Source organism: Lithobates pipiens, unplaced genomic scaffold (assembly GCF_037356315.1).
Source record: "Lithobates pipiens isolate NorthernLeopardFrog02 unplaced genomic scaffold, aLitPip1_a1.2 Scaffold_23, whole genome shotgun sequence".
Lineage (NCBI taxonomy): Eukaryota > Metazoa > Chordata > Amphibia > Anura > Ranidae > Lithobates > Lithobates pipiens.
Window position 1 is genome coordinate 154,672,073 of NW_027507785.1, and position 12,081 is coordinate 154,684,153.

The 12,081-nt window shown below is 44.1% G+C and overlaps 1 protein-coding gene across 1 annotated transcript in view; it reads left to right on the forward strand.

Annotated features, from left to right (window-relative positions):
- Positions 1-12,081, forward strand: part of GUCY2C (guanylate cyclase 2C) — a 1,344,189-nt gene that overhangs the window by 237,067 nt on the left and 1,095,041 nt on the right. The window contains exon 5 of the mRNA XM_077452503.1: positions 882-1,000. Coding sequence (XP_077308629.1) covers positions 882-1,000 — 119 coding nt within the window. The remainder of the gene's footprint in view (positions 1-881; positions 1,001-12,081) is intronic.

Genomic DNA, 12,081 nt, shown 5'->3' on the forward strand with positions numbered 1-12,081 from the left:
GTCCCAGGATACATGGTAAAACGCTCTGCAAGATGTTTTTTTCTTTACATAGTCCATGAGGGTAATTGTTTTGATAGTGTTATCCCTTGCTTCTCTGCTAAGGACAAACCCTACCTGGTCTAAATGGACCAGGGAGGGAATAGAAGATTGAAGTCTATGGGCTATCATTTTTGCGTATAGTTTTATATCAATGTTAATAAGAAAAATCTGTCTATAACTACTACATGACACTGGGTCTTTATTAGGTTTCGATATAACAGTTATGAAAGCTTCTTGCGAGTATCTCAGAAAAAGTACAAGTTTGTGAGATAGAATTAAAGGCCTCTCTCATAAGTGGAGATATAGAATCTAGAAATTGGGAGTAGAAGCGAAGGGTAAAGCCATCAGGCCAGGGTTTTTCTGGGCCTGAGGATGACTTATTTGCTGATGCAATTTGTTCTGTGGCAAATGGCACTGAAAGTTCTTCAATATCAGCATGTCAAAAGTCAGGAGAGTGTTAGTTTGTGTATATATATATATATATATATATATATATATATATATATATATATATATATATATATATATATAGCTTTAATTGACTTGTATGTGATCCCTTGTGTATACCTGTTAAGATGGTTGGGAATACAATGATGAGTAATATAGTTGAAAGGTCTTAGATATAGCTTCTGATGTGTGCACCAGATCCTGAGTGGGTCATAATATCTTGGGGGACATAGGTCTTAGCTTGTTGAGTTTTGATTGATTGGTAATAAAAGTGGCAAAGTACTAGCTAAAACTCATGTATATGACATTGGGCTAGCTGCTAGCTAATGCATTCTAACAAGATTGATTTGTGACATTGGATTTGGTATTTTCTAATGAGATTTTTTTTTTAACAGGTATATTAATGCATTGGAGCCTACTGTCTCATATTTCACAAGAGCCTTGAATTTCAGACAAATCTTGAAAGAAAATGATGTGAGAAAAGTTGTTGAAAATCCAAACCGGAAAAGCAATGGTATAATCGCTAATAAACATTTGGTGTTTTTTTTAGTTCTAAAAGAAAAAATATAGTTTGATATGTCATATGTGCCCATGCATTTTCTATCAACCCTCAATGAGTGTGCTGGCACCAGAGACATAGCTGATTCTTGTTTTCCCAAATGCACTGCTAAACAACTCTGGTGCTGTCACATGTATGTATTAAAGAGTCAGGTGCCTCTTTACTGTGTGCATGTGCATTGTGGACCATTAAAAAATTATTTGAGCTTCTACAAAATACATGTAGAATATGGTATTACAATGCGGGCATATACAGTAGGTGTGAAACCACCAAAGCAAATTACACCTGTAGACCGGAGGTTGCAAGCAGCTAATATGATTTTTAATGATCTCTTGAAATATATTCCTGCACCTGCTATTTAGGGTGGATCATTTGTTTATCATCATCCCCACCATGCACCATAAGGGCCGGTTCACACTGCGAGCCGCGGCGAGGCGTCTCCGACTTCCTCGCCGCGACTTGCAGGGGGGGGTCAGCGGCGACTTGCAGAGGACTTCTGCATAGAAGTCAATGCAAGTCGCCCCCGAAGTCGCCCCGAAGTAGTACAGGAACCTTTTTTCTGAGTCGGAGCGACTCGAGTCGCTCCTCTCAGAACGGTTCCATAGTACTGAATGGGGGCGACTTGCGGGAGCGAGGCGAGGCGAGCCGTGTCGCCTCGCCTCGCCTCGCAGTGTGAACCGGCCCTAATTATTTTCAGTAATACTCACAAAATTACATTTTCTGGCGCATCCTGGCAGCATACACTGGGTTGTGGGTCCACCCCTGCAACCTAATAGGATTGGTGGTAGAACAAAACAAGCTGGGATAAGGATTTGGTCATTGCTGGAGGTGCAGGGGGTGGAGCAGAGACTGGCACACGAGGGACCCCACTGGTACACTGAGGTATATGTGAAGTCCACCTAAGATTCCGGATATACAGCTGAACCATTTTAGGTTCTAAAGTGTGTACTGACCTAGCCTAAACAGCGAGGTCACACGCTCTAAGGGGAGCGGCTAATACCTAAGGGGGACACCGGAGTGTGAACACAGCACTTTAATATTGATTTTGATTGCATAACATACACTGAATCGCATGAAGGATTTTGCAGCATTTGTGGACTGGAATTGTAAAATTTGCACAACACACTTTAGCACTTTTTATATTTTTTCACATGCTTAATATATTTATGAACTTTTAGATTGATGTTTTATATTTATATGAACTTTTTTTATTATAAGGAGGTTATGATAATTTTCACGTGAGTGCACTTTTGCAGCATTGCATGTATATTGTAGCACTATTGTCACTTTATTGTGGATGATTTATAGTTTTTTTGAAAATGTAATTTATAGCAGTGCACTGATATTGAAGCATTATTGTCACATTATTTTTGTAAGTTTAATTTTGATAGCGCAGAATACTACAGTATATTTTAACTCATTTTGCATGACTTAGGAGGCATGTATAACGCTAGCAGCTGATTCAAAATAGGAACAGTGTCTGTTAACCCTATAGAGGCAGGGCCGTCTTTAATATAGATTGGACCCTGGGCAAAATTTTTCTTGGGGCCCCGGCCCATGCAATTTCCCTCTCCACCTACTCTGAGACATACAATAAATAGCAGCTTGACTTAAAATCAGTTTTTCATATCACATCAGGCAGCAATTGCGATTGGTTGCCAGCAGTTACAGCATATCATTACTGCTTACTGACTAGTTGCTAGAGGTTACAGCACACATTACTGCTCACTGATTCATTGCTAGAGGTTACAGCACATCACCTCCTCACAGTAGGGCAGCATGATATACATAGGAATGATGCCTTTATTTACATATCAATGCCGCCAGCCGCAGCTATTTACTCAGTATTGTCACCGCAATTTACATATGAATGCTGGTTATTTACATGTAAATACAGGTTTCGCAGGTGAGTCATCTGTACACAACAATAAGGCAGAGCTGAGCAGCATTAGTACCAGCACTTCACACTGAGATATTGGGACACAGAACAGGAATAAAACTTCAAGGGGATAGGGAATTTAAACCTGGATAGTTGGCAAGTATGAGGCAGCCGTTTTGGGCCCCACAACAATGACAGGGCCCAGGGCAGCTGTCCCTTTTGCCCTGCCTTAAAGACGGCCCTGTATAGAGGTACATAGTGATGACTCGCCTCACAGGACATTGCATTATTTAACCTAATAGGACTGGTTAATGATACATTTTCAGCTAGACCCTCCCCCTCAAAACATTCTCCTTTTTTGTCCTCACCTTCTTGGAACTGGATGGTTCACATAAGCACCCCTTACCGCATTCACTCCAGCCTCTCCTAGGCGGAAGTCCCTGTCCTTTTCAGCCTCTAAATTAGCTCTATAGAGGGAACCCTAGTCTGGTTGTCTTGGGGGTGTTGACCAGCATTGCAAGCTTCTTAGGAAGCCTAATGGTTGCAGTGGTCTCCTGTTCCTTCCATTTCTCTCTCATTGCACTTTTCTCTTTTTCATATGACTTTTTTCCTGAGCCTTCTGGTTCTTCAGCTTGTGCCCACTTTCATGATGGCAGCCGGAGGCTGCCATGCATGCGCAGCCAGAAGAGTCACCACTGAGCTCTCTCGCTTGCCAGTTTCCAAGATGGCTTAGAGAGCCATGTATTGTCATTACCAAGCATGTTCAGGCACTTCACTTCCACCACTCCAGCAGCATTTATTATCCCCCTGCCCTTGCTGCACTGGAAGTTTTTGCTCTCGCAGGTCAGATCACCTTTTATCTCTGCATCCTCTCCTTGCTGTCTCTATACTGTGACCCCTACCCCCTCGGCACCCTGATGTAAATACCTGCTTCTTTCATCCAGCATGTGCCTTCTAGTGTCTGCTGTCCTTCACTTCAGCCTGCCATGTCATGCTGTCTTCCATACTCTGTTACAGGTGTCTGGCGCCACTATATTTTCCTGCTTATAGAGTCTGCTGCCCAAGTAGACCACCCTCAGCTTAAAAGGTAAGGGGTTGGACAAGTAGAGAAGATAGATCAAAAGAGAGCCACATTACGAACATTGTCTTAACTTGACAGCCCTCCTAGGTCATCAAGTGGAGGTCATCCTCCACTTCAAAATGGAGAGAATTTTCCGGCCATGCTTCACCTTCAAGGGACAGATGATCCAGAAAAACTTGCTCCAGGTATTCCTACCATCACCATCACTCCCACCAAGCAAAGTCACCCTCTCTGAGTTATCGTCTGTCCTCTCATTGCCATCAATCCCATCCAGGGGATAAACACATGCTGGATTTGTGGGGGCCACTCTACTCCCAGAAAAGCTGGCTTGCTGTTCCTGCCTCAAAGAGGCAACCAGAGAAAAAGATGGGGATGTCAGAGAGGTTATGATTTTAATCAGAGTCCATTAGGGAGACTATCCCAGAGACCTCTGCTCTTGATTCAGAGGCAGTAGTCCAAAACACCGCTACTCCAGCTCCCCTAAGTTCCGCAGAAATAGGATAGTTCGTCAGAGAATGAAGAGACTGAAGATGCTATTGGTTTTGACTATTCCTTGGTGGAACCATTCACAAAATCAGTTAAAGAAGCAATTGGTTGGAAGAAGTTGGAAGACACACCTTGCAAAGTCAGAAGATATTTTCCTAATATTAAAAAAGAGCCAGAGGCCTTCCCTTTCATTAATGAGCTGGATGAACTTATCCAGGTCGAATGGCAGAAGCTGGACAAGAGGACAAGTATCAAAAGCATGCTTGCAGGATTATACACATTAAATGAACTCAAGGTTAACCCTTTAACTATTGCTCCAGTAAAAGCATATCCATGGCTCCCGGAACCTTTACAAAAGTTCTTCTTCCAGTAAGCACACTCCTGACAGAGAGGGGCTTGAGGGTCCATCATTATCTGGACAACATCCTCCTGCTTGCCAGCAACATCAGAAGCTGAAGAAGATTTACAACACTTGGGTTGGATGATAAACTGGAAAAGGAGCAATCAACATCCTACACAAAGAATGTTCTTTCTGGATGCACTACTAGACACTCAAATCAACATGGTTCTGCATTCAGAGGAGTAATTATGCCCTCTAATCCATAAAGTAAAAAGGGCTATATCAACAATAACATTGACAATCAGATCCTGTCTATCCTGGGGTCTATGACCTCCACATTCCCAATGATTCAATGGGCTCAATGGCATATACATACATACATACATATGCATATGAGAACCTTTCAGCGTTTATTCCTTGTGCAGTGGGATGGGAGTAAGGATGAGCCGAACACCCCCCGGGTTCGGTTTGCACCAGAACCTGCGAACAGACCTAAATTTCATGTGAACTTTAGAACCCTATTAAAGTCTATGGGACTCAAACGTTCAAAATCTAAAGTGCTAATTTTAAAGGCTAATATGCAAATTACTGTCCTAAAAAGTGTTTGGGGACCTGGGTCCCGCCCCAGGGGACATGTATCAATGCAAAAAAAAGTTTTAAAAACGGCCGTTTTTTCGGGAGCAGTGATTTTAATAATGATTAAAGTGAAACAATAAAAGTGTAATATTCCTTTAAATTTCGTACATGGGGGTGTCTATAGTATGCCTGTCTCCACTTTCGGAGACACTGCGGGGATCCCGGCGGCCTGGCGTTTCTTATATGAGGAGGGCGGGGCCACTCTTCACCTGACCCGCCCCCCTCTGACGCTAGTGGGGGAAGTTGGGCTTCCCCAATGACATATGGGTGACCCCGCCCCCCTCTGATGTAACGGAAACCTGCGTTACATCAGAGGGGGCGAGGTCACCCATACAGTGCCTTGCGAAAGTATTCGGCCCCCTTGAACTTTTCAACCTTTTGCCACATTTCAGGCTTCAAACATAAAGATATAAAATTTAAATTTTTTGTGAAGAATCACCAACAAGTGGGACACAATTGTGAAGTGGAACGAAATCTATTGGATAATTTAAACTTTTTTAGCAAATAAAAAACTGAGTGGTGCGTGCAAAATTATTCGGCCCCTTTACTTTCAGTGCAGCAAACTCACTCCAGAAGTTCAGCAAGGATCTCTGAATGATCCAATGTTGTCCTAAATAACTGATGGTGATAAATAGAATCCACCTGTGTGTAATCAAGTGTATAAATGCACCTGCTCTGTGATAGTCTCAGGGTTCTGTTGAAAGCGCAGAGAACATCATGAAGACCAAGGAACACACCAGGCAGGTCCGTAATACTGTTGTGGAGAAGTTTAAAGCCAGATTTGGATACAAAAAGATTTCCCAAGCTTTAAACATCCCAAGGAGCACTGTGCAAGCGATCATTTTGAAATGGAAGGAGTATCAGACCACTGCAAATCTACCAAGACCTGGCCGTCCCTCTAAACTTTCAGCTCAGACAAGGAGAAGACTCATCAGAGATGCAGCCAAGAGGCCCATAATCACTCTGGATGAACTGCAGAGAACTACAGCTGAGGTGGGAGAGTCTGTCCATAGGACAACAATCAGTCGTACACTGCACAAATCTGGCCTTTATGGAAGAGTGGCAAGAAGAAAGCCATTTCTCAAAGATATCCATAAAAAGTCTCGTCTAAAGTTTGCCACAAGCCACCTGGGAGACACACCAAACATGTGGAAGAAGGTGCTTTGGTCAGATGAAACCAAAATCAAACTTTTTGCCCACAAAGCAAAACGATATGTTTGGCGTAAAAGCAACACAGCTCATCACCCTCAACACACCATCCCCACTGTCAAACATGGTGGTGGCAGCATCATGGTTTGGGCCTGCTTTTCTTCAGCAGGGACAGGGAAGATGGTTAAAATTGAGGGGAAGATGGATGCAGCCAAATACAGGACCATTCTGGATGAAAACTCGTTGGAGTCTGCAAAAGACCTGAAACTGGGACGGAGATTTATCTTCCAACAAGACAATGATCCCAAACATACAGCAAAATCTACAAAGGAATGGTTCACAAATAAACGTATCCAGGTGTTAGAATGGCCAAGTCAAAGTCCAGACTTGAATCCAATCGAGAATCTGTGGAAAGAACTGAAAACTGATGTTCACAAACCCTCTCCATCCAACCTCACTGAGCTCGAGCTGTTTTGCAAGGAAGAATGGGCAAGAATTTCAGTCTCTCGATGTGCAAAACTGATAGAGACATACCCCAAGTGACTTGCAGCTCTAATCGCAGCAAAAGGTGGCTCTACAAAGTATTAACGCAAGGGGGCCAAATAATTTTGCACGCCCCACTTTTCATTTTTTTATTAGTTAAAAAAGTTTAAAAAATCCAATATATTTCGTTCCACTTCACAATTGTGTCCCACTTGTTGGTGATTCTTCACAAAAAATAAAAATTTTATATCTTTATTAGGGATGGCCGAACGGTTCACCTGGCGGTCGGTTTGCGGCGAATTTCGGCTGTTCGCGGTCCGCCCGATCGGCGGACTATTGCCGCTGTTCGCCCGGCGGACTTACGTGTTTACTGTGTAAAAGAACTTTGACCTATGATGACACATTCATCATGTGGTACAGGACAGCCAATTGAGACATTACAGCACATGGACATTTGGACATTCCCCCTAACTTATAAATAGACCCGATCCGGCGGCCATTTTACATTCTTTTGTATGTCACTATAGGGAGAGGTTGCTGTGTGGAGCAGGGAGAGACTGCAGTGACCCAAATCGCTAGCTATTAGGTCCACAAAAGTTCTTTTAAGGACTGGTATGGTATAGGTGTAGTTCAGGATATAGGTTTGAGGCACTGCTATTCAAGTCATTGTTGCAGCAGCCTGTCTTTTGTCAGTGCTGAGAGAGGGACAGGATGCTGTGTGCAGCAGGGACAGTCAGTTTAATCATTAGCTGTTACTATTATTATTCAGGACTGGTATGGTAAAGTAGTACAGCATATAGTTTTGAGTGCTATTCAAGTTATTGTTGCAGCAGCCTGTGTTTTGTCAGTTTAAATAGGGACAGACAGGAAGCTGTGTGTGGCAGTGAGGGACAGTCAGTTTAATCAGTAGCTGTTACTATTAGGTCCACAAAGGTTATTTTCAGGACTGGTATGGTAATAGGCTTGTACACGTATAATATTCTTTCTTCCAAATATAGAAAGAATATTATACTTGACTGCTGCCCTTCTGCTGCAGTAGTCCTTTATGAGTATAGGGACTGAGGTACAGTCTGCTAATCACAACCTACTAGTTGCACAAAGGTCCTTATAAGGACTGGTAAGGTATAGTGTACTAGAGTATATAGGGTTGAGTGAGGTACAGTCTGCTAATCCTTAAGGACTGGTATAGGTCCACAATATATAGGGTTGAGTTGCACTACTGCTGACTGCTGCCCTATTCTGCAGCAGTCCTTTATGAGTATAGGGACTGAGGTACAGTCTGCTAATCACAACCTACTAGTTCCACAAAGGTCCTTCTAAGGACTGGTAAGGTATAGCGTACTAGAGTATATAGGGTTGAGTGAGGTACAGTCTGCTAATCCTTAAGGACTGGTATAGGTCCACAAATATATAGGGTTGAGGTGCACTACTGCTGACTGCTGCCCTATTCTGCAGCAGTCCTTTATGAGTATAGGGACTGAGGTACAGTCTGCTAATCACAACCTACTAGTTGCACAAAGGTCCTTCTAAGGACTGGTAAGGTATAGCGTACTAGAGTATATAGGGTTGAGTGAGGTACAGTCTGCTAATCCTTAAGGACTGGTATAGGTCCACAATATATAGGGTTGAGGTGCACTACTGCTGACTGCTGCCCAATTCTGCCGCAGTCCTTTATCAGTATTGGGACTGAGATACAGTCTGCTAATCACAACCTACTAGTTGCACAAAGGTCCTTCTAAGGACTGTTAAGGTATAGCGTACTAGAGTATATAGGGTTGAGTGAGGTACAGTCTGCTAATCCTTAAGGACTGGTATAGGGTTGAGGTGCACTACTGCTGACTGCTGCCCTATTCTGCAGCAGTCCTTTATCAGTATAGGGACTGAGGTACAGTCTGCTAATCACAACCTACTAGTTCCACAAAGGTCCTTCTAAGGACTGGTAAGGTATAGTGTACTAGAGTATATAGGGTTGAGTGAGGTACAGTCTGCTAATCCTTAAGGACTGGTATAGGTCCACAATATATAGGGTTGAGTTGCACTACTGCTGACTTCTGCCCTATTCTGCAGCAGTCCTTTATGAGTATAGGGACTGAGGTACAGTCTGCTAATCACAACCTACTAGTTCCACAATGGTCCTTTAAGGACTGGTATAGGTGTACTATTTGGTGTGCAGTATATAGTTGTGTAATACATGTATAAAATACTTGCACATATAGAAAGCATAGTATAGTGCGTTTCCACTGTCCAGCATTGTGACTGCTGAGCGGTTCTGCAGCGATACTACAAAGAGTGACAAACGCAATCCAAAAAAAAAGTATTGTAACTGGTGTGATAGACCAGTGGCCCCCAAAAACAATAGATTGAAGCGGGGTGTTATATACCTTCTTCCACATACATACTGCACTTCTGTAGAGAGTTTTGTCACAGGGTCATTTAAAAATGACAGGCAGAGGAAGAGGCAGGCCCTTCCGCAGGGGTGGTAGGGGTAGGGCAGGAGCAACAGGCTTGAGCCAAAGTGGGAAATTGCAGAAGGTGCGTGCGATTACGTCAAAGGAAGCACCAGAATTGGTTGAGTGGCTCACTCAGCCTTACTCTTCTGCACCCTCTGCTGTGCATATTATGAGGTGCTCCCACCATCCCTGTGCTATGCTCATTATGAGGGGCTCCCACCATCCCTGTGCTATGCTGACTTCCTCCTGGGGCTGCTTACGGTGCAGGTGTCAGTGCTGTATATCACGGTGCTGGTGCTGGTGATCACCTCCTGCACCCTCTTCTTTGCCTACCCTGACCTTCCCTTGCCTTCATTGTCTCAAGAGTCCTGCATTGTCAGAATTTCACACATAAAAAAAGAATGCTTGTAGTTGTCGATCCCAGATTCACCTCATACATGTGTTATGTCACGGTGCTGGTGTCAGATCACTCTATCACGGTGCAGGTGTCAGTGCTCTATATCACGGTGCTGGTGATGATCATCATCTCCTGCACCCTCTTCTTTGCCTACCCTTACCTTCCCTTGCCTCCTTTGTCTCAAGAGTCCTGAATTTTCTGAATTTTACATATAAAAAAAGAATGCTACCCAGATTCACCTCATACATGTGTTATGTCATTGGCCATGTGGTGGAACTATGTGTGCACAGCTAGTAATTATTTTGGGGTTGCAAATATGACCTGTAGGTTTGTAAAGTTCACCATCCCTGTGCTGTGCTGACTTCCTCCTGGGGCTGTACCTCTGCTGTGCATATTATGAGGGGCTCCCACCATCCCTGTGCTATGCTTATTATGAGGGGCTCCCACCATCCCTGTGCTATGCTCATTATGAGGGGCTCCCACCATCCCTGTGCTGTGCTGACTTCCTCCTGGGGCTGCTTATTATGAGGGGCTCACACCATCTTTGTGCTCTGCTGACTTCCTCCTGGGGCTGTACCTCTGCTGTGCATATTATGAGGGGCTCCCACCATGATGTCAGTGCTCTCTATTACTTCTTTGCCTACCCTGACCTTCCCTCTCCTCCATTGCCTTCATGCGCTCCACAGTCCTGAATTGTCACAATTTTACATATAAAAAAAGAATGCTTGTAGTTGTCGATCCCAGATTCACCTCATGCATGTGTTATGTCAGTGGCCATGTGGTGGGACCATGTGTGCACAGCTAGTAATTATTTTGTGGCTGCAAATTTGACCTGTAGGTTTGTAAAGTTCGCCTCCCATTGAAGTCAATGGGGCCCGCGAACTATCGGCCGCGTTTCTTGAAACGTCCCGTCGGAAGTTCGTCCATCACTAATCTTTATGATTGAAGCCTGAAATGTGGCAAAAGGTTGAAAAGTTCAAGGGGGCCTAATACTTTCGCAAGGCATTGTACGTCATTGGGGAAGCCTGGCTTCCCTCACTAGCATCAGAGGGGGCGGGGTCAGGTGACGGGTGGCCCCGCCCTCCTCATATAAGAAACGTCAGGCCATCGGGATCCCTGCAGTGTCTCCGAGAGTGGAGACAGAAGATGCATGGATGGTCTGCACTGGACTGGAGGGAGAGATCACCCGTCGCTGGATCAGATCAGCCATCACTGGACCCCAGAGAGATGATCATCCGTCGCTGGAAAGCAAGAGTGGATTACCACCGCTGGAATCTTTTTTTTACTTTTTTTATTTTTAATAAAGGTATTGTTCAAAAGTGTGTTTGTCTTATTTAACTATTTTTGACACTTTCTTTGTAAAATGGTAGGGGTACTTTTGTACCCCCTTACCATTTCAAACAGGGGGGGCGGGATCTGGGGGTCCCCTTGTTAAAGGGGGCTTCCATATTCTGATAAGCCCCCTGCCCGCAGACCCCCACAACCACCAGCCAGGGTTGTGGGGTTGAGGCCCTTGTCCCCATCATCATGGGGACATGGTGCTTTGGGAGTGACCCCAAAGCATCCTCCCATGTTGAGGGCATGTGGCCTGGTACGGTTCAGGAGGGGGGGTGCTCTCTTGTCCCCCCTCTTTTCCTGCGGCCTGCCAGGTTGCGTGGTCGGATAAAGGGTCTGGTATGGATTTTTAGGGGGGCCCCACGTCAATTTTTTTTTTATTTGACGCGGGGTTCCCCTTAATATCCATACCAGACCTGAAGGACCTGGTAATTGAATTTGGGGGAACCCCACGCTTTTTTTTATTTTTTTTATCAATGACTTTCAATGAGTTGTTCTCTGTATTACGGGAGCCAACAATTCATTATAGCCGTGAGTGATTTTAAATGACTTTTTTTTCTGCAGAAATGACACTTTGTGCAGGGACAGTTCTAAGTACGGGAAACATGCGCCCCTTCACAGGCATACTATAGACACCCCCCAGGTACAAAATTTAAAGGAATATTACACTTTTATTGTTTCACTTTAATCATTATTAAAATCACTGCTCCTGAAAAAACGTTTGTTTTTAAAACTTTTTTTGCATTGATCCGTGTCCCCTGGGGCAGGACCCAGGTCCCCAAACACTTTTTAGGACAGCA